The 15577-nt window shown below is 44.1% G+C and overlaps 1 protein-coding gene across 1 annotated transcript in view; it reads right to left on the bottom strand.

Moving 5' to 3' along the window:
• Nucleotides 1–12892: 12892 nt before the first annotated feature.
• Nucleotides 12893–15577, bottom strand: part of arhgef25a (Rho guanine nucleotide exchange factor (GEF) 25a) — a 144053-nt gene continuing 141368 nt past the window's right edge. Inside the window, exon 17 of the mRNA XM_035739248.2 lies at nucleotides 12893–14470. Coding sequence (XP_035595141.1) covers nucleotides 14462–14470 — 9 coding nt within the window. The 3' untranslated portion in view covers nucleotides 12893–14461. The remainder of the gene's footprint in view (nucleotides 14471–15577) is intronic.

The following is a 15577-nucleotide window of genomic DNA, read 5'->3' as shown; positions in this document are numbered from 1 at the left end:
ACAAAAACATGGTAGCAACACAACATGGTAGCAGCGCAAAACGTGGTACAAACATTATTGGGCACAGACAACAGCACAAAGGGCAAGAAGGTAGAGACAACAATGCATCACCCAAAGCAGCCACAACTGTCAGTAAGAGTGTCCATGATTTGAGTCTTGGAATGAAGAGATTGAGATAAAACTGTCCAGTTTTTGTTGCAGTTCGTTCCAGGTCGTTAGCTGCAGCGAACTGAAAAGACGAGCGACCCAGGGATGTGTGTGCTTTCGGGGACCTTTAACAGAATGTGACTGGCAGAACAGGTGTTGTATGTGGAGGATGAGTGCTGCAGTAGATATCTCAGATGGGGGGGTGAGGCCTAAAAGGATTTTATAAATAAGCATCAACCAGTGGGTCTTGCGACAGGTATACAGAGACCAGTTTACAGAGAAGTATAGAGTGCAGTGATGTGTCCTATAAGGAGCATTGGTGGCAAATCTGATGGCCGAATGGTAAAGAATATCAAGCCGCTCGAGAGCACCCTTAAATGCTGATCTATAAATTGTCTCCATAATCTAGCATGGGTAGGATGGTCATCTGAATCAGGGTTAGTTTGGCAGCTGGGGTGAAAAAGGAGTGATTACGATAGAGGAAACCAAGTCTAGATTTAACTTTAACTTGCAGCTTTGATATGTGCTGAGAGAAGGACAGTGTACCGTCTAGTCATACTCCCAAGTACTTGTATGAGGTGACTCCCTCAAACTCTAAACCCTCAGAGGTAGTAATCACACCTGTGGGGAGAGGGGAATTCTTCTTACCAAACCACATGACCTTTTGTTTTGGAGGTGTTCAGAACAAGGTTAATGGAACAAGGTTGATGAAGCTTGTTGGACACTAAGAAAGCTTTGTTGTAGAGCATTTAACACAAAATCCCTGGATTTGTGGGTTCGATTACAGGCTCAAAATGGTCAGAAATGAAGAACTTTCTTCTGAAACTCGTCAGTCTATTCTTGTTCTGAGAAATGAAGGCGAGAAATTGCCAAGAAGCTGAAGATCTCGTACAACCCTGTGTACTACTCCCTTCACAGAACAGCTCAAACTGAAGAGGAGTGGGAGGCCCCGGTGCACAACTGAGCAAGAGGACAAGTACATTAGTGTCTAGTTTGAGAACAGACGCCTCACAAGTCCTCAACTGGCAGCTTCATTAAATAGTACAAGCAAAAAACACCAGTTTCAATGTCAACATTGAATAGGTGACTCCGGGATGCTGGCCTTCTAGGCAGAGTTGCAAAGAAAAAGACATATCTCAGACTGGCCAGTAAAAATAAAATATTAAGATGGGCAAAATAACACAGATACTAGACAGAGGAAGTCTGCCTAGAAGGCCAGCATCCCAGAGTCGCCTTTTCACTGTTGACGTTTAGACTGGTGTTTTGCGGGTACTATGTCTACACTGTATATCTGATCAATTTGATGTTATTTTAATGGACAGAAAAAAATGCTTTTCTTTAAAAAACAAGGACATTTCTAAGTGGCACCAAACTTTTGAACAGGAGCGTAAGTATCAGAGTTTGATGATTCTGACACTGTGGCTTTTGCTGTAACTGTGGCTCTTTTGACTTTTGACGGTATGTTTTCTGTAACACACCTTATTAGTCACTAGTGATGCACCGATATGCCATTTTTTGCCGATAACGATATCCAATATTTTCCTTGCCAAAAACCCGATAACCGATATTATACATTTTAGCAGCCTTTTAAGCATTCTAGCACAGTTAAATAGTTAACACACACACATGGACGCAGAAGTCTAAGGCACTGAGGCGAGAGGCGTCACTACGGTCCCTGGTTTAGAATCAAGGCTGTATTCACATGCGTGATTGCGAGTTCTATAGGGTGCCGCACAATTGGCCCAGCGTTGCCCAGGTTTGGCCAGGGTAGGCCGTCACTGTAAATAAGAATTTGTTCATAACTGACTTGCCTATTTAAATAAAGGTTACACACACAAACACACTCACACCACACTGACTAAAATGTTTATTTTGTTGGCATTTACGTATGTCCCCATTACCAGTAAAACAAAATCAAAACCTATTTCTTTCACTTACTTGCTGTGCTGTTTCATTTTTCATTTGTTCAGTCATTTCATTCTCAACCAGGATTTCATCATACATGTCAAGCAGTGAAGTTTCAGCTCTGTCTGTCCGTGACTTCTCTTCCTCGGTGCGCACTGTCACTGTGTCCGTTTCCATCTTGTCCAGCTGTGTTTGTAACATTTCACGTAAACCCTGTTTCTTGTCTGCATGTAGCGGTCCTTGTACGTGGCATGGTGGCGACACAGTAAAGAGAGAATGCCACCGAATCGATTGTTCGCTGCCTGTGTCTGCAGTTTTGTTGAGCAGGCGTTTCAATGCCGTGACAGAGGGTATCACGTCTGCTGCAGGCGCAGTTGATGAGCTTATTTCTCGAGTCAGTTGTTCGATTGGAAATAGCTAGTGTGTTAATGTTTCCAAGTTTCAAACACGTTCTCAAATGCCATTGAAATGGCAGCAGCGGTATGACAACCAGCACATTAATGAGCATGCAAGTTTTTCAAATTACCTCCAAGATGGTGCCAACAGAGATGGTCGCCTCGCTTCAAGTCCTTAGGAACCTATGCAGTATTGATTTTTAATGTATTATTTATTATATTGTTAGCCCAGAAAATCTTAAGTGTCAGGAAGAAATATTGGATATAAGAGCGATGTTAACTTACCAACACTACGACCAGGAATAAGACTTTCCCGATGCGGATCCTTTGTTCGGACCACCACTTAGGACAGTGGATCTATTCCAAAAGCCGACCCAAAACAATGTCACCGCAGAAGAGACAGACGGAGCAGCCTCCTGGTCAGGTTCCGTAGGTGTGCACACTCCCCGCAGCTTCCAAGTATACTACTCGCCAATGTCCAGGCTCTCAAGTAGACTAAATTAGAGCAAGGGTTGCCTTCCAGAGAGACATCAGAGATTGTAAAATTCTCAGTTTCACGGAAACATGGCTCTCTCGGGATACGTTGTCGGAGTCGGTTCAGCCACCAGGCTTCTTAATTCATCGCGCCGAAAGAGATAAACACCTCTCTGGGAAGAAAAAGGGCGGGGGTGTATGATTCATGATTAACCACTCATGGTGTAATCATAACAATATACAGGAACGCAATCAAATAAAATGCTGGCAATATTATCTCCCAAGAGAATTCTCTTCAGTTATCGTCACAGCTGTGTTGTCACGCCCTGACCCTAGAGAGCCGTTTTATTTCTCTATTTGGTTAGGTCAGGGTGTGATGTGGGGTGGGCATTCTATGTTTTGTTTTCTATGTTTCTGTATTTCTACGTTTTGGCCGGGTATGGTTCTCAATCAGGGACAGCTGTCTAACGTTGTCTCTGATTGGGAATCATACTTAGGTAGCCCTTTTTCCCTCCTTTCAGTGTGGGTAGTTGACTTTGTTAGAGGCTTCATAGCCCTGTTAAGCCTCACATCGTTTTGTATTGTTTATTGTTTTTGTATTGTTTATTGTTATTGACATTCTAATAAAAAGGAATATGTACACTCACCACGCTGCACCTTGGTCCGCTTCTTACGACGCCCGTGACATGTGTATATACCCCCTCAAGCAGACACCACGACGGCACTCAAGGAACTTCACTGGACTCTATGTAAACTGGAAACCATATATGCATTTATTGTAGCTGGGGATTTTAACAAAGCAAATTTGAGAACTTTAAGGCTTTAAGGCTACTTAAATTTTAGCAGCATATTGATTGCAGCACTTGAGCAGGCAATACACTTGATCACTGCTACTCTAACTTCCGCGATGCATACAAGGCCCTCCCTCGCCCTCCCTTCGGCAAATCCGACCACGACTCCATCTTGCTCCTACCGTCTTATAGGCAGAAAATCAAACAGGATGTACCTGTGACTAGAACCATTCAACGCTGGTCTGACCAATCGGAATCCACGCATCAAGATTGTTTTGATCATGCGGACTGGGAAAATGTTCCGCTGACACTGTGAATGAGTTTATAAGGAGTGCATTGGAGATGTTGTACCCACTGTACAAAATCGTGGATGGATGGTGGCATTCGTGCAAAACTGAAAGTGCGAACCACCACATTTAACCATGGAAAGAGGACTGAGAATATGGGCGAATATAAACAGTGTAGTTATTCCCTCCGTAAGGTAATCAAACAAACGAAATGTCGGTATAGGGACAAAGTGGAGTCGCAAAACGGCTCAGACACGAGACGTATGTGGCAGGGTCTACAGGAAATCATGGACTACAAAAAGAAAACCAGCCATGTCACGGACACCGACATCACGCTTCCAGACAAACTAAATACCTTCTTTGCCACCGTTGCGGCCCACTAACAAGGACTACGCCCCCCCCTCTCCTTCTCCGTGGCCAACGTGAGTAAGAAATTGAAACGTGTTAACCCTCGCATGGCTGCTGGCCCAGACGGGATCCCTAGCCGCATCCTCAGAGCATGTGCAGACCAGCTGGCTGGTGTGTTTACAGACCTATTCAATCGCTCCCTAACCCAGTCTGCTGTCCCTAAATGCTTCAAGATGGCTGGCTACCTGTACCCAAGAAGGCAAAGGTAACTGAACAAAATGACTACTGCCCCATAGCATTCACTTCTGTCATCATGAAGTGCTTTAAGAGACTAGTCAAGGACCATATCACCTCCACCTTACCTGCCACCCTAGACCTACTTCAGTTTGCATACAGCCCCAACAGTTCCACAGATTATGCAATCACCATCACACTGCACACAGTGCTATCCTATCTGGACAAGAGGAATACCATAGTACCCTCCAAGCTCATCATTAAGCTGGAGGCCCTGGGTCTCAACCCCACCCTATGAAATTGATTCCTGGACTTTCCGACGGGCCGCCCCCAGGTGGTGAAGGTAGGAAACAACATATCCACTTTGCTGACCATCGACACTGAGGCCCCACAAGGGTGCCTGCTCAGCCCCCTCTTGTACTTCCTGTTCACCCATGACTGTGTGGACATGCACGCCTCTAACTCAATCATCAAGTTTGCAGACGAAACAACAGTAGTGGGCTTGATTACCAACAACGACGAGACAGCCTACAGAGAGGAGGTGAGTGCACTCGGAGTGTGTGTGTCAGGAAAACAACCTCTCACTCAATGTCAACAAAACAAAGGGGATGATCGTGGACTTCAGGAAACAGCAGAGGGAGCTCCCCCCTATGCACATCGATGGGAGAGTAGTGGGGAAGTTTTAAGTTCCTCACACATCAGACAAACTGAAATGGTCCACCCACACAGACAGTGTGGTGAAGAAGGTGCAACAGCGCCTCGAGCTGTATCACCGCCTGGTATGGCAACTGCACCTCCCTCAACCGCAAGGCTCTCCAGAGGGTGGTGTGGTCTGCACAACGCATTGCTGGGGGAAAACTACTTGCCCTCCGAGACACCTACAGCACCCGATGTCACATAAAGGCCAAAAATATCATCAAGGACAACAACCACCCGAGCCACTGCCTTTTCACCCCGCTACCATCCAGAAGGCGAGGTCAGCACAGGTTCATCAAAGCTGAGACCGAGAGACTGAAAAACAGCTTCTCTCTAAAGGCCATCAGACTGCTAAACAGAAATCACTAACTCAGAGAGGCTGCTGCCTACCTAGACTCATATCACTGGGCACTTTAGTAAATGAATCACTAGTCACTTTAAACAATGCCACTTTAATAATGTTAACATATCTTACATTACTCATCTCATATGTATATACAGTACCTTATACCATCAAATGCACCTTGTTTATGCCGCTCGGCCATCGCTCATCCATATATTTTTTACAGTTGAAGTTGGAAGGAAAATTATATTTTCATATTCTTATTCCATCCCTTTAGAGTTGTGTGTATTTGGTAGTTGTTGGGGAATTTTTAGATAACTTGTTAGATATTACTGCTGTATCTAGAAGCACAAGCATTTCACTCACATTAACATCTGCTAACCATGTGTATGTGACCAATAACATTTGATTTGATGATGGGGGGGTATTATTTCATCTTCCATCTCCTTTTGTCTCTCAACTATCATCAAGCTGTACTGATTGACATTTTAGAAATCTGAAGATCTACTCTGTCTGCACAGCTTCCCAGGCACTAAACCAGTTTTCCAAAGGCAAAGAAGGGGTGTAATGCTGTGAAGACAGACCCAACATTCTATAAGTAATAGCTTTTCATTTCAAATCAATTGAGCATTTCAGGCACACGAAAATTATAAATACGAACGTTGAAAGATTTCACACCAAAGGGCACGACCAAATATTGCACATTTCTAAAACAGTACTTCAAAAACACCAGAAAACATATTGTAGAATGATTAGATCCCTATATCAACAAATTGACGCATCACAAATCAAAGGAAATTCTATGAATTACCCATTTACAGACATTTCCCATTGACATCTTCCCTTCAACTAGGTCACGCTAGATCCAGCACCGTATGTGAGGAAGCTGCGCAAGCTGTCCATCCCAGGACTCGTGTTTGCACAGTGTGAGGCCTGACAAGGAGGATGTCATAACTGGATTTGTATCCTGCTTCAATCTTGGGGGTGACTGAAGCCAAGTGGGTGGCTGAAGCCTGCTTGATTGAAGCAGGGAACATGGGTCCTCCTCCTCTCCCACTCTCCAACAATCTAAGTAATTCACTTTTACCTGATATGACATCACATTTTGTTACTTTGAATTGTGTTTTATTTTTCAAGCATTCACATGCGAGATATAGGCTTATGGCTCTAATATATTGTATATACAGTACCAGTCAAAGGTTTGGACACACCTACTCATTCAAAGGTTTTTCTTTATTTTGTAGAATACATTGTTGAATAATAGTGAAGACATCAAAACTACAAAATAACACATGGAATCATGTACTTACCAAAACAGTGTAAAACAAATCAAAATATATCTTAGAATCTTCAAAGTAGTCACCCTTTGCCTTGATGACAGCTTTGCACACTATTAGCATTCTCTCAACCAGCTTCATGAGGAATGCTTTTCCAACAGTCTTGAAGGAGTTCCCACATATGCTGAGCACTGCTTTTCCTTCACTCTGTGGTCCAACTCATCCCAAACCATCTCAACTAGGTTGAGGTTGGGTGATTGTGGAGGCCAGGTCATCTGGTGCAATAGTCCACTCTCCTTAGTCACTGTTAGTTTTTTTTGTAATTTTTTAAAAGTTTTTTTAACCTGGATAACACCCGCCAGTCCAGCCCCCCTGCCTCATCCACCGCTGCCCCTGGACTCTGATCACTTGGCTACACAGCTGATGCACGCTGGACTGTCCATTAATCACGGTACTCCATTCTGCTTGTTTGATTTATCTGTCGGCCCCGTTGCCTAGTCAATGCCATTTTACCTGCTGTTGTTACGCTAGCTGATTAGCTGTCTCACCCACTGTTTTAGCTAGCTTTCCCAATTCAAAACCTGTGATTACTGTATGCCTCGCTGTATGTCTCTCTCAAATGTCAATATGCCTTGTATACTGTTGCTCACGTTAGTTATCATTGTTTTAGTTCACAGTGGAGCCCCTAGTCCCACTCCTCATACCCCTGATACCTCCTTTGTCCCACCTCCCACATATGTGGTGACCTCACCCATTACAACCAGCATGTCCAGAGATAAAACCTCTCTCATCATCACCCAGTGCCTGGGCTTACCTCCGCCATACCCGCACCCCACCATACCCCTGTCTGCGCATTATGCCCTGAATATATTCTACCATGCCCAGAAACCTGCTCCTCTTATTCTCTGCCCCCAACGCTCTAGGCGACCAGTTTTGATAGCCTTTAGCCGCACCCTCATACTACTCCTTCTCTGTTCTGCGGGTGATGTGGAGGTAAACCCAGGCCCTGCATGTCCCCAGGCACCCTCATTTGTTGACTTCTGTGATCGAAAAAGCCTTGGTTTCATGCATGTCAACATCAGAAGCCTCCTCCCTAAGTTTGTTTTACTCACTGCTTTAGCACACTCTGCTAACCCTGATGTCCTTGCCGTGTCTGAATCCTGGCTCAGGCAGGCCACCAAAAATTCAGAGATTTCCATACCCAACTATAACATCTTCCGTCAAGATAGAACTGCCAAAGGGGAGGAGTTGCAGTCTACTGCAGAGATAGCCTGCAAAGTAATGTCATACTTTCCAGGTCCATACCCAAACAGTTCGAACTACTAATTCTGAAAATTACTCTCTCCAGAAATAAGTCTCTCACTGTTGCCGCCTGCTACCGACCCCCTCAGCTCCCAGCTGTGCCCTGGACACCATTTGTGAATTGATTGCCCCCATCTAGCTTCAGAGTTTGTTCTGTTAGGTGACCTAAACTGGGATATGCTTAACACCCTGGCAGTCCTGCAATCTAAGCTAGATGCCCTCAATCTCACACAAATCATCAAGGAACCCACCAGGTACAACCCTAACTCTGTAAGCAAGGGCACCCTCATAGACGTCATCCTGACCAACTGGCCCTCCAAATACACCTCCGCTGTGTTCAACCAGGATCTCAGCGACCACTGCCTCATTGCCTGTATCCGCTACGGTGCCGCAGTCAAACGACCACCCCTCATCACTGTCAAATGTTCCCTAAAACACTTCTGTGAGCAGGCCTTTCTAATCGACCTGGCCCGGGTATCCTGGAAGGACATTGACCTCATCCCGTCAGTTGAGGATGCCTGGTCATTCTTTAAGAGTAACTTCCTCACCATTTTAGATAAGCATGCTCCGTTCAAAAAATGCAGAACTAAGAACAAATACAGCCCTTGGTTCACTCCAGACCTGACTGCCCTCGACCAGCACAAAAACTTCCTGTGGCGGACTGCAATAGCATCGAACAGTCCCCGCGATATGCAACTGTTCAGGGAAGTCAGGAACCAATACACGCAGTCAGTCAGGAAAGCTAAGGCCAGCTTCTTCAGGCAGATGTTTGCATCCTGTAGCTCCAACTCCAAAAAATTCTGGTACACTGTGAAGTCCATGGAGAACAAGAGCACCTCCTCCCAGCTGCCCACTGCACTGAGGCTAGGGAACACGGTCACCACCGACAAATCCATGATTATCGAAAACTTCAACAAGCATTTCTCAACGGCTGGCCATGCCTTCCGCCTGGCCACTCCTACCTCGGCCAACAGCTCCGGCCCCCCGCAGCTCCTCGCCCAAGCCTCTCCAGGTTCTCCTTTACCCAAATCCAGATAACAGATGTTCTGAAAGAGCTGCAAAACCTGGACCCGTATAAATCAGCTGGGCTTGACAATCTGGACCCTCTATTTCTGAAACTATCCGCCGCCATTGTCGCAACCCCTATTACCAGCCTGTTCAACCTCTCTTTCATATCGTCTGAGATGCCCAAGGATTGGAAAGCTGCTGCAGTCATCCCCCTCTTCAAAGGGGGAGACACCCTGGACCCAAACTGTTACAGACCTATATCCATTCTGCCCTGCCTATCTAAGGTCTTCGAAAGCCAAGTCAACAAACAGGTCACGGACCATCTCGAATCCCACCGTACCTTCTCCGCTATGCAATCTGGTTTCCGAGCCGGTCACGGGTGCACCTCAGCCACACTCAAGGTACTAAACGACATCATAACCGGCATCGATAAAAGACAGTACTGTGCAGCCGTCTTCATCGACCTTGCCAAGGCTTTCGACTCTGTCAATCACCAGATTCTTATCGGCAGACTCAGTAGCCTCGGTTTTTCGGATGACTGCCTTGCCTGGTTCACCAATTACTTTGCAGACAGAGTTCAGTGTGTCAAATCGGAGGGCATGCTGTCCGGTCCTCTGGCAGTCTCTATGGGGGTGCCACAGGGTTCAATTCTCGGGCCGACTCTTTTCTCTGTTATATATCAATGATTTTGCTCTTGCTGCTGGTGATTCTCTGTTCCACCTCTACGCAGATGACACCATTCTGTACACATCTGGCCCTTCTTTGGACACTGTGCTAACAAACCTCCAAACGAGCTTCAATGCGATATAACACTCCTTCCGTGGCCTCCAACTGCTTTTAAATGCTAGTAAAACTAAGTGCATGCTCTTCAACCGATTGCTGCCTGAACCCTCCCGCCCGACCAGCATCACTAATCTGGACGGTTCTGACCTAGAATATGTGGACAACTACAAATACCTAGGTGTCTGGTTAGACTGTAAACTCTCCTTCCAGACCCATATCAAACATCTCCAATCGAAAATCAAATCAAGAGTCGGCTTTCTATTCCGCAACAAAGCCTCCTTCACTCACGCTGCCAAGCTTACCCTAGTAAAACTGACTATCCTACCGATCCTCGACTTCGGCGATGTCATCTACAAAATCGCTTCCAACACTCTACTCAGCAAACTGGATGCAGTTTATCACAGTGCCATCCGTTTTGTCACTAAAGCACCTTATACTACCCACCACTGCGACTTGTATGCTCTAGTCGGCTGGCCCTCGCTACATATTCGTCGCCAGACCCACTGGCTCCAGGTCATCTACAAGGCCATGCTAGGTAAAGCTCCGCCTTATCTCAGTTCACTGGTCACGATGGCAACACCCATCCGTAGCACGCGCTCCAGCAGGTGTATCTCACTGATCATCCCTAAAGCCAACACCTCATTCGGCCGCCTTTCGTTCCAGTACTCTGCTGCCTGTGACTGGAACGAATTGCAAAAATCGCTGAAGTTGGAGACTTTTATCTCCCTCACCAACTTCAAACATCAGCTATCTGAGCAGCTAACCGATCGCTGCAGCTGTACATAATCTATTGGTAAATAGCCCACCCATTTTCACCTACCTCATCCCCACAGTTTTTATTTATTTACTTTTCTGCTCTTTTGCACACCAATATCTCCACCTGTACATGATCATCTGATCATTTATCACTCCAGTGTTAATCTGCAATATTGTAATTATTCCCCTACCTCCTCATGCCTTTTGCACACATTGTATATAGACTCCCCTTTTTTCTACTGTGTTATTGACTTGTTAATTGTTTACTCCATGTGTAACTCTGTGTTGTCTGTTCACACTGCTATGCTTCATCTTGGCCAGGTCGCAGTTGCAAATGAGAACTTGTTCTCAACTAGCCTACCTGGTTAAATAAAGGTGAAATAAAATTTTAAAAAATAAAAACATGAAGTAACACCAGGTCCACAAACAATGGACCGAACTTACAATAAACAAACACGCATAAAAACCATGGTGAAAACAGAGGGTTAAATAATGAACATGTTATTGGGGAATTGAAACCAGGTGTGTAAAACAAAGACAAAACAAATGGAAAATGAAAAGTGGATTGGCGATGGCTAGAAGGCCGGTGACGTCGAACGCCACCCGAACAAGGAGAGGGACTGACTTCGGCGGAAGTCGTGACAGTGTGCCTTGGATTCTAAATAAATCACTGACAGTGTCACCAGCAAAGCACCCCCACACCATCACACCACCTCCTCCATGCTTCACGGTACCAACCACACATGCAGAGATCATCTGTTCACCTACTCTATGTCTCATAAAGACACGGCGGTTGTAAACAAAATCTCAAATTCAGACCAAAGGACATATTCCCACCGATCTAATGTCCATTGCTCATGTTTCTTGGCCCAAGCAAGTATCTTCTTCTTATTGGTGTCCTTCAGTAGGGGTTTCTTTGCAGCAATTCGACCATGAAGGCCTGATTCACGCAGTCTCCTCTGAACTGTTGATGTTCAGATGTGTCTGTTACTTGAACTCTGTGAAGCATTTATTTGGGCTGCAATATTTTAGACTGGTAACTCTAATGAACTTATCCTCTGGAGCAGAGGTAACTCTGGGTCTTCCGTCCTCATGTGAGCCAGTTTCATCGATAGGCTCAAACACATTAAGAAGGAAAGAAATTCCACAAATATACTTTTAACAAGGCATACCTGTTAATTGAAATGCATTCCAGGCGACTACCTCATGAAGGTGGTTGAGAGTATACCAAGAGTGTGCAAAGCTGTCATCAAGGCAAAGGGTGGCTACTTTCAAGAATCTCAAATATAAAATATATTTTGATTTATTTTTACACTTGTTTGGTTACTACATGATTCCATATGTGTTATTTCATAGTTTTGATGTGTTCGCTATTATTCTACAATGTAGAAAATAGTACAAATTAAGAAAAACCCTTGAATGAGTAGCTGTTTCCAAACTTTTGACAGGTGCTGTATATTTTTTAAAATGTCAAATGATGTCTCACCATTATTTCTCATGTTTTTGTCTCATGAGTGTTCATGTTGATCAATATTTCAGCTATGCTTGACCTCTTGTAAATTATCAAATAAATGTCTGATCGATACATACAATTCTGAACATATTGTAATTTTAATGCTAATAGATAAGAAGAATGGCGCCGGAGGGGATGGCTTCCGTTTTACAGGCACCTCACCAATTTTGCTATTTGGTGTGTTTTTTCGCATAGTTTGGCATAGTTTAACTTATTTTGTACATAATGTTGCTGCTACCTTCTCTTATGACCGAAAAGAGCTTCTGGATATCAGAACAGCGATTACTCACCTCGAACTGGACCAAAAAATGTTTCTTTAATGAGTCAGGCGCAAAGGATATAAGGCCCAAATCCCCGTCATTCGCATGAAGAAAAGAAGGAACAGCTACGTCCGGTAAGATGAGGGGTGGGGGTGTGTGTCTATTTGTCAATAACAGCTGGTGCACAATGTCTAATATTAAGGTAGTCTCGAGGTATTGCTTGCCTGAGGTAAAGTACAGTGGGGCAAAAAAGTATTTAGTCAGCCACCAATTGTGAAAGTTCTCCCACTTAAAAAGATGAGAGAGGCCTGTAATTTTCATCGTAAGTACACTTCAACTATGACAGACAAAATAAGAAAAAAAATCCAGAAAATCACATTGTAGGATTTTTAATGAATTTATTTGCAAATTATGGTGGAAAATAACTATTTGGTCAATAACAAAAGTTTATCTCAATACTTTGTTATATACCCTTTGTTGGCAATGACAGAGGTCAAACGTTTTCTGTAAGTCTTCACAAGGTTTTCACACGCTGTTGCTGGTATATTTATTTATTTTTCCTTTTTTTACACCTTTAATTTAATCTTTATTTAACTAGGCAAGTCAGTTAAGAACACATTCTTATTTTCAACGACTGCCTAGGAACGGTGGGTTAACTGCCCTTGTTCAGGGCCGGAACGATTTTCACATTGTCAGCTCGGGGAACCAATCTTGCAACCTTACAATTAACTAGTCCAATGCTCTAACCACCTGCCTCTCGTTGCACTCCACAAAAGACTGCCTGTTACGCGAATGCAGTAAGCCAAGGTAAGTTGCTAGCTAGCATTAAACTTATCTTATAAAAAACAATCAATCAATCATAATCACTAGTTAACTATACATGGTTGATGATATTACTAGTTTATCTAGCGTGTCCTGTGTTGCATATAATCTGACTGAGCATACAAGCATACAAGAATCTAACTGAGCGGTGGTAGGCAGAAGCAGGCTTGTAAGCATTCATTCAAACAGCACTTTCGTGCATTTTGCCAGCAGCTCTTCGTTGTGCGTAAAGCATTGCGCTGTTCATGACTTCAAGCCTATCAACTCCCGAGATGAGGCTGGTTTGACCGAAGTGAAATGGCTAGCTAGTTAACGGGGTGTGCGCTAATAGCGTTTCAAACGTCACTCGCTCTGAGACATGGAGTAGTTGTTCCCCTTGCTCTGCATGGGTAACACTGCTTCTAGGGTGGCTGTTGTCGATGCGTTCCTGGTTCGATCTCAGGTAGGAGCGAGGAGAACGAAGGAAGCTATACTGTTACACTGGCAATACTAAAGTGCCTTCTAAGAACACCGAAAAGGAACCACCAGCTTTCATATGTTCTCATGTTCTGAGCAAGGAACTTAAACGTTAGCTTTCTTACATTGCACATATTGCACTTTTACTTTCTTTTCCAACACTTTGTTTTTGCATTATTTAAACCAAATTGAACATGTTTCATTATTTATTTGAGGCTAAATTCATTTTATTGATGTATTATATTAAGTTAAAATAAGTGTTCATTCAGTGTTGTTGTAATTGTAATTATAACAAATCAATTAAAAAAATTGTCCGATTAATTGGTATCAGCTTTTTTGGTCCTCCAATAATCTTTATCGGTATCGGCGTTGAAAAATCATAATCGGTTGACCTCTAGTAGAAGCACGGTGGCTAGGAAAAACTCCCTAGAAAGGCCAAAACCTAGGAAGAAACCTAGAGAGGAACTAGGCTATGAGGGGTGGCCAGTCCTCTTCTGGCTGTGCCGGGTGGAGATTATAACAGAACATGGCCAAGATGATCAAATGTTCATAAATGACCAGCATGGAGGCAGAACAGCTGAAACTGGAGCAGCAGCACAGCCAGGTGGACTGGGGACAACAAGAAGTCATCATGCCAGGTAGTCCTGAGACATGGTCCTAGGGCTCAGGTCCTCTGTGAAAGAAAGAAAGAAAGAAAGAAAGAAAGAAAGAAAGAAAGAAAAAGAAAGAATTAGAGAGAGCATACTTAAATGCACACAGGACACCGGATAAGACAGGAGAAATACTCCAGATATAACAGACTGACCCTAGCCCCCCGACACATAAACTACTGCAGCATAAATACTGGAGGCTGAGACGAGAGGGGTCAGGAGACACTGTGGCCCCATCCGATGATACCCCTGGACAGGGCCAAACAGGCAGGATATAACCCGACCCACTTTGCCAAAGCACAGCCTCCACACCACTAGAGGGATATCTTCAACCACCAACTTACCATCCTGAGACAAGGCCGAGTATAGGCAGAGTATAGCATTGAAGCCCCCACCCCCTGCCACCCCTTTGTTTTTACACTGCTGCTACATGCTGTTTATTATCTATGCATAGTCACTTTACCCCTACCTACATGTACAAATTACTTCAACGAACCTGTAACCGAGCACAATGACTCAGTACCGGTACCCCCTGTATATAGCCTCATTATTGTTACTTTTTATTTTGTTACTTTTTATTTAGATTTTATTTTGTTTATTTAATAAATATTTTCATAGCTCTATTTTCTTAAAACTGCATTAAGGGCTTGTAAGTAAGCATTTCACTGTAAGCTAGACCTGTTGTATTCATCACATGTGACAAATAAAATGGATTTGATTTAATAGAGAGGCACCAATAAATTGTCCAGTACACTTATTGTTTGTTGTTTTCATGTACATTCCCTCATGTCTAAGCTTCTAAGGTGACATTACTGGGCTCCCGAGTGGTACAGTGGTCTAAGGCACTGGATCTCAGTGACAGAGGTGTCACTACAGACACCCTGGTTTGAATCCAGGCTGTATCACAACTGGCTGTGATTGGCAGTCCCATAGCGCAATTGGCCCAGTGTCGTCTGGGTTTGGCCAGTGTAGGCCGTCATTGTAAATAAGAATTTGTTCTTAACTGACTTGTCGAGTTAAATAAAATATCAGGAAGACTGAAAGAACACGCTGAGTGGGTGGGGACCGTATATTAATGAGCTTCCCTTGACTGACAGCTCTTTGAAACTCTTTGAAACACCCGTGTGGTC

This window comes from Oncorhynchus keta, chromosome 27 (assembly GCF_023373465.1).
Source record: "Oncorhynchus keta strain PuntledgeMale-10-30-2019 chromosome 27, Oket_V2, whole genome shotgun sequence".
Taxonomy (NCBI): Eukaryota; Metazoa; Chordata; class Actinopteri; order Salmoniformes; family Salmonidae; genus Oncorhynchus; species Oncorhynchus keta.
Note: the sequence above shows the minus strand (reverse complement) of the source record. Positions and strands in the feature narration are given on the sequence as shown.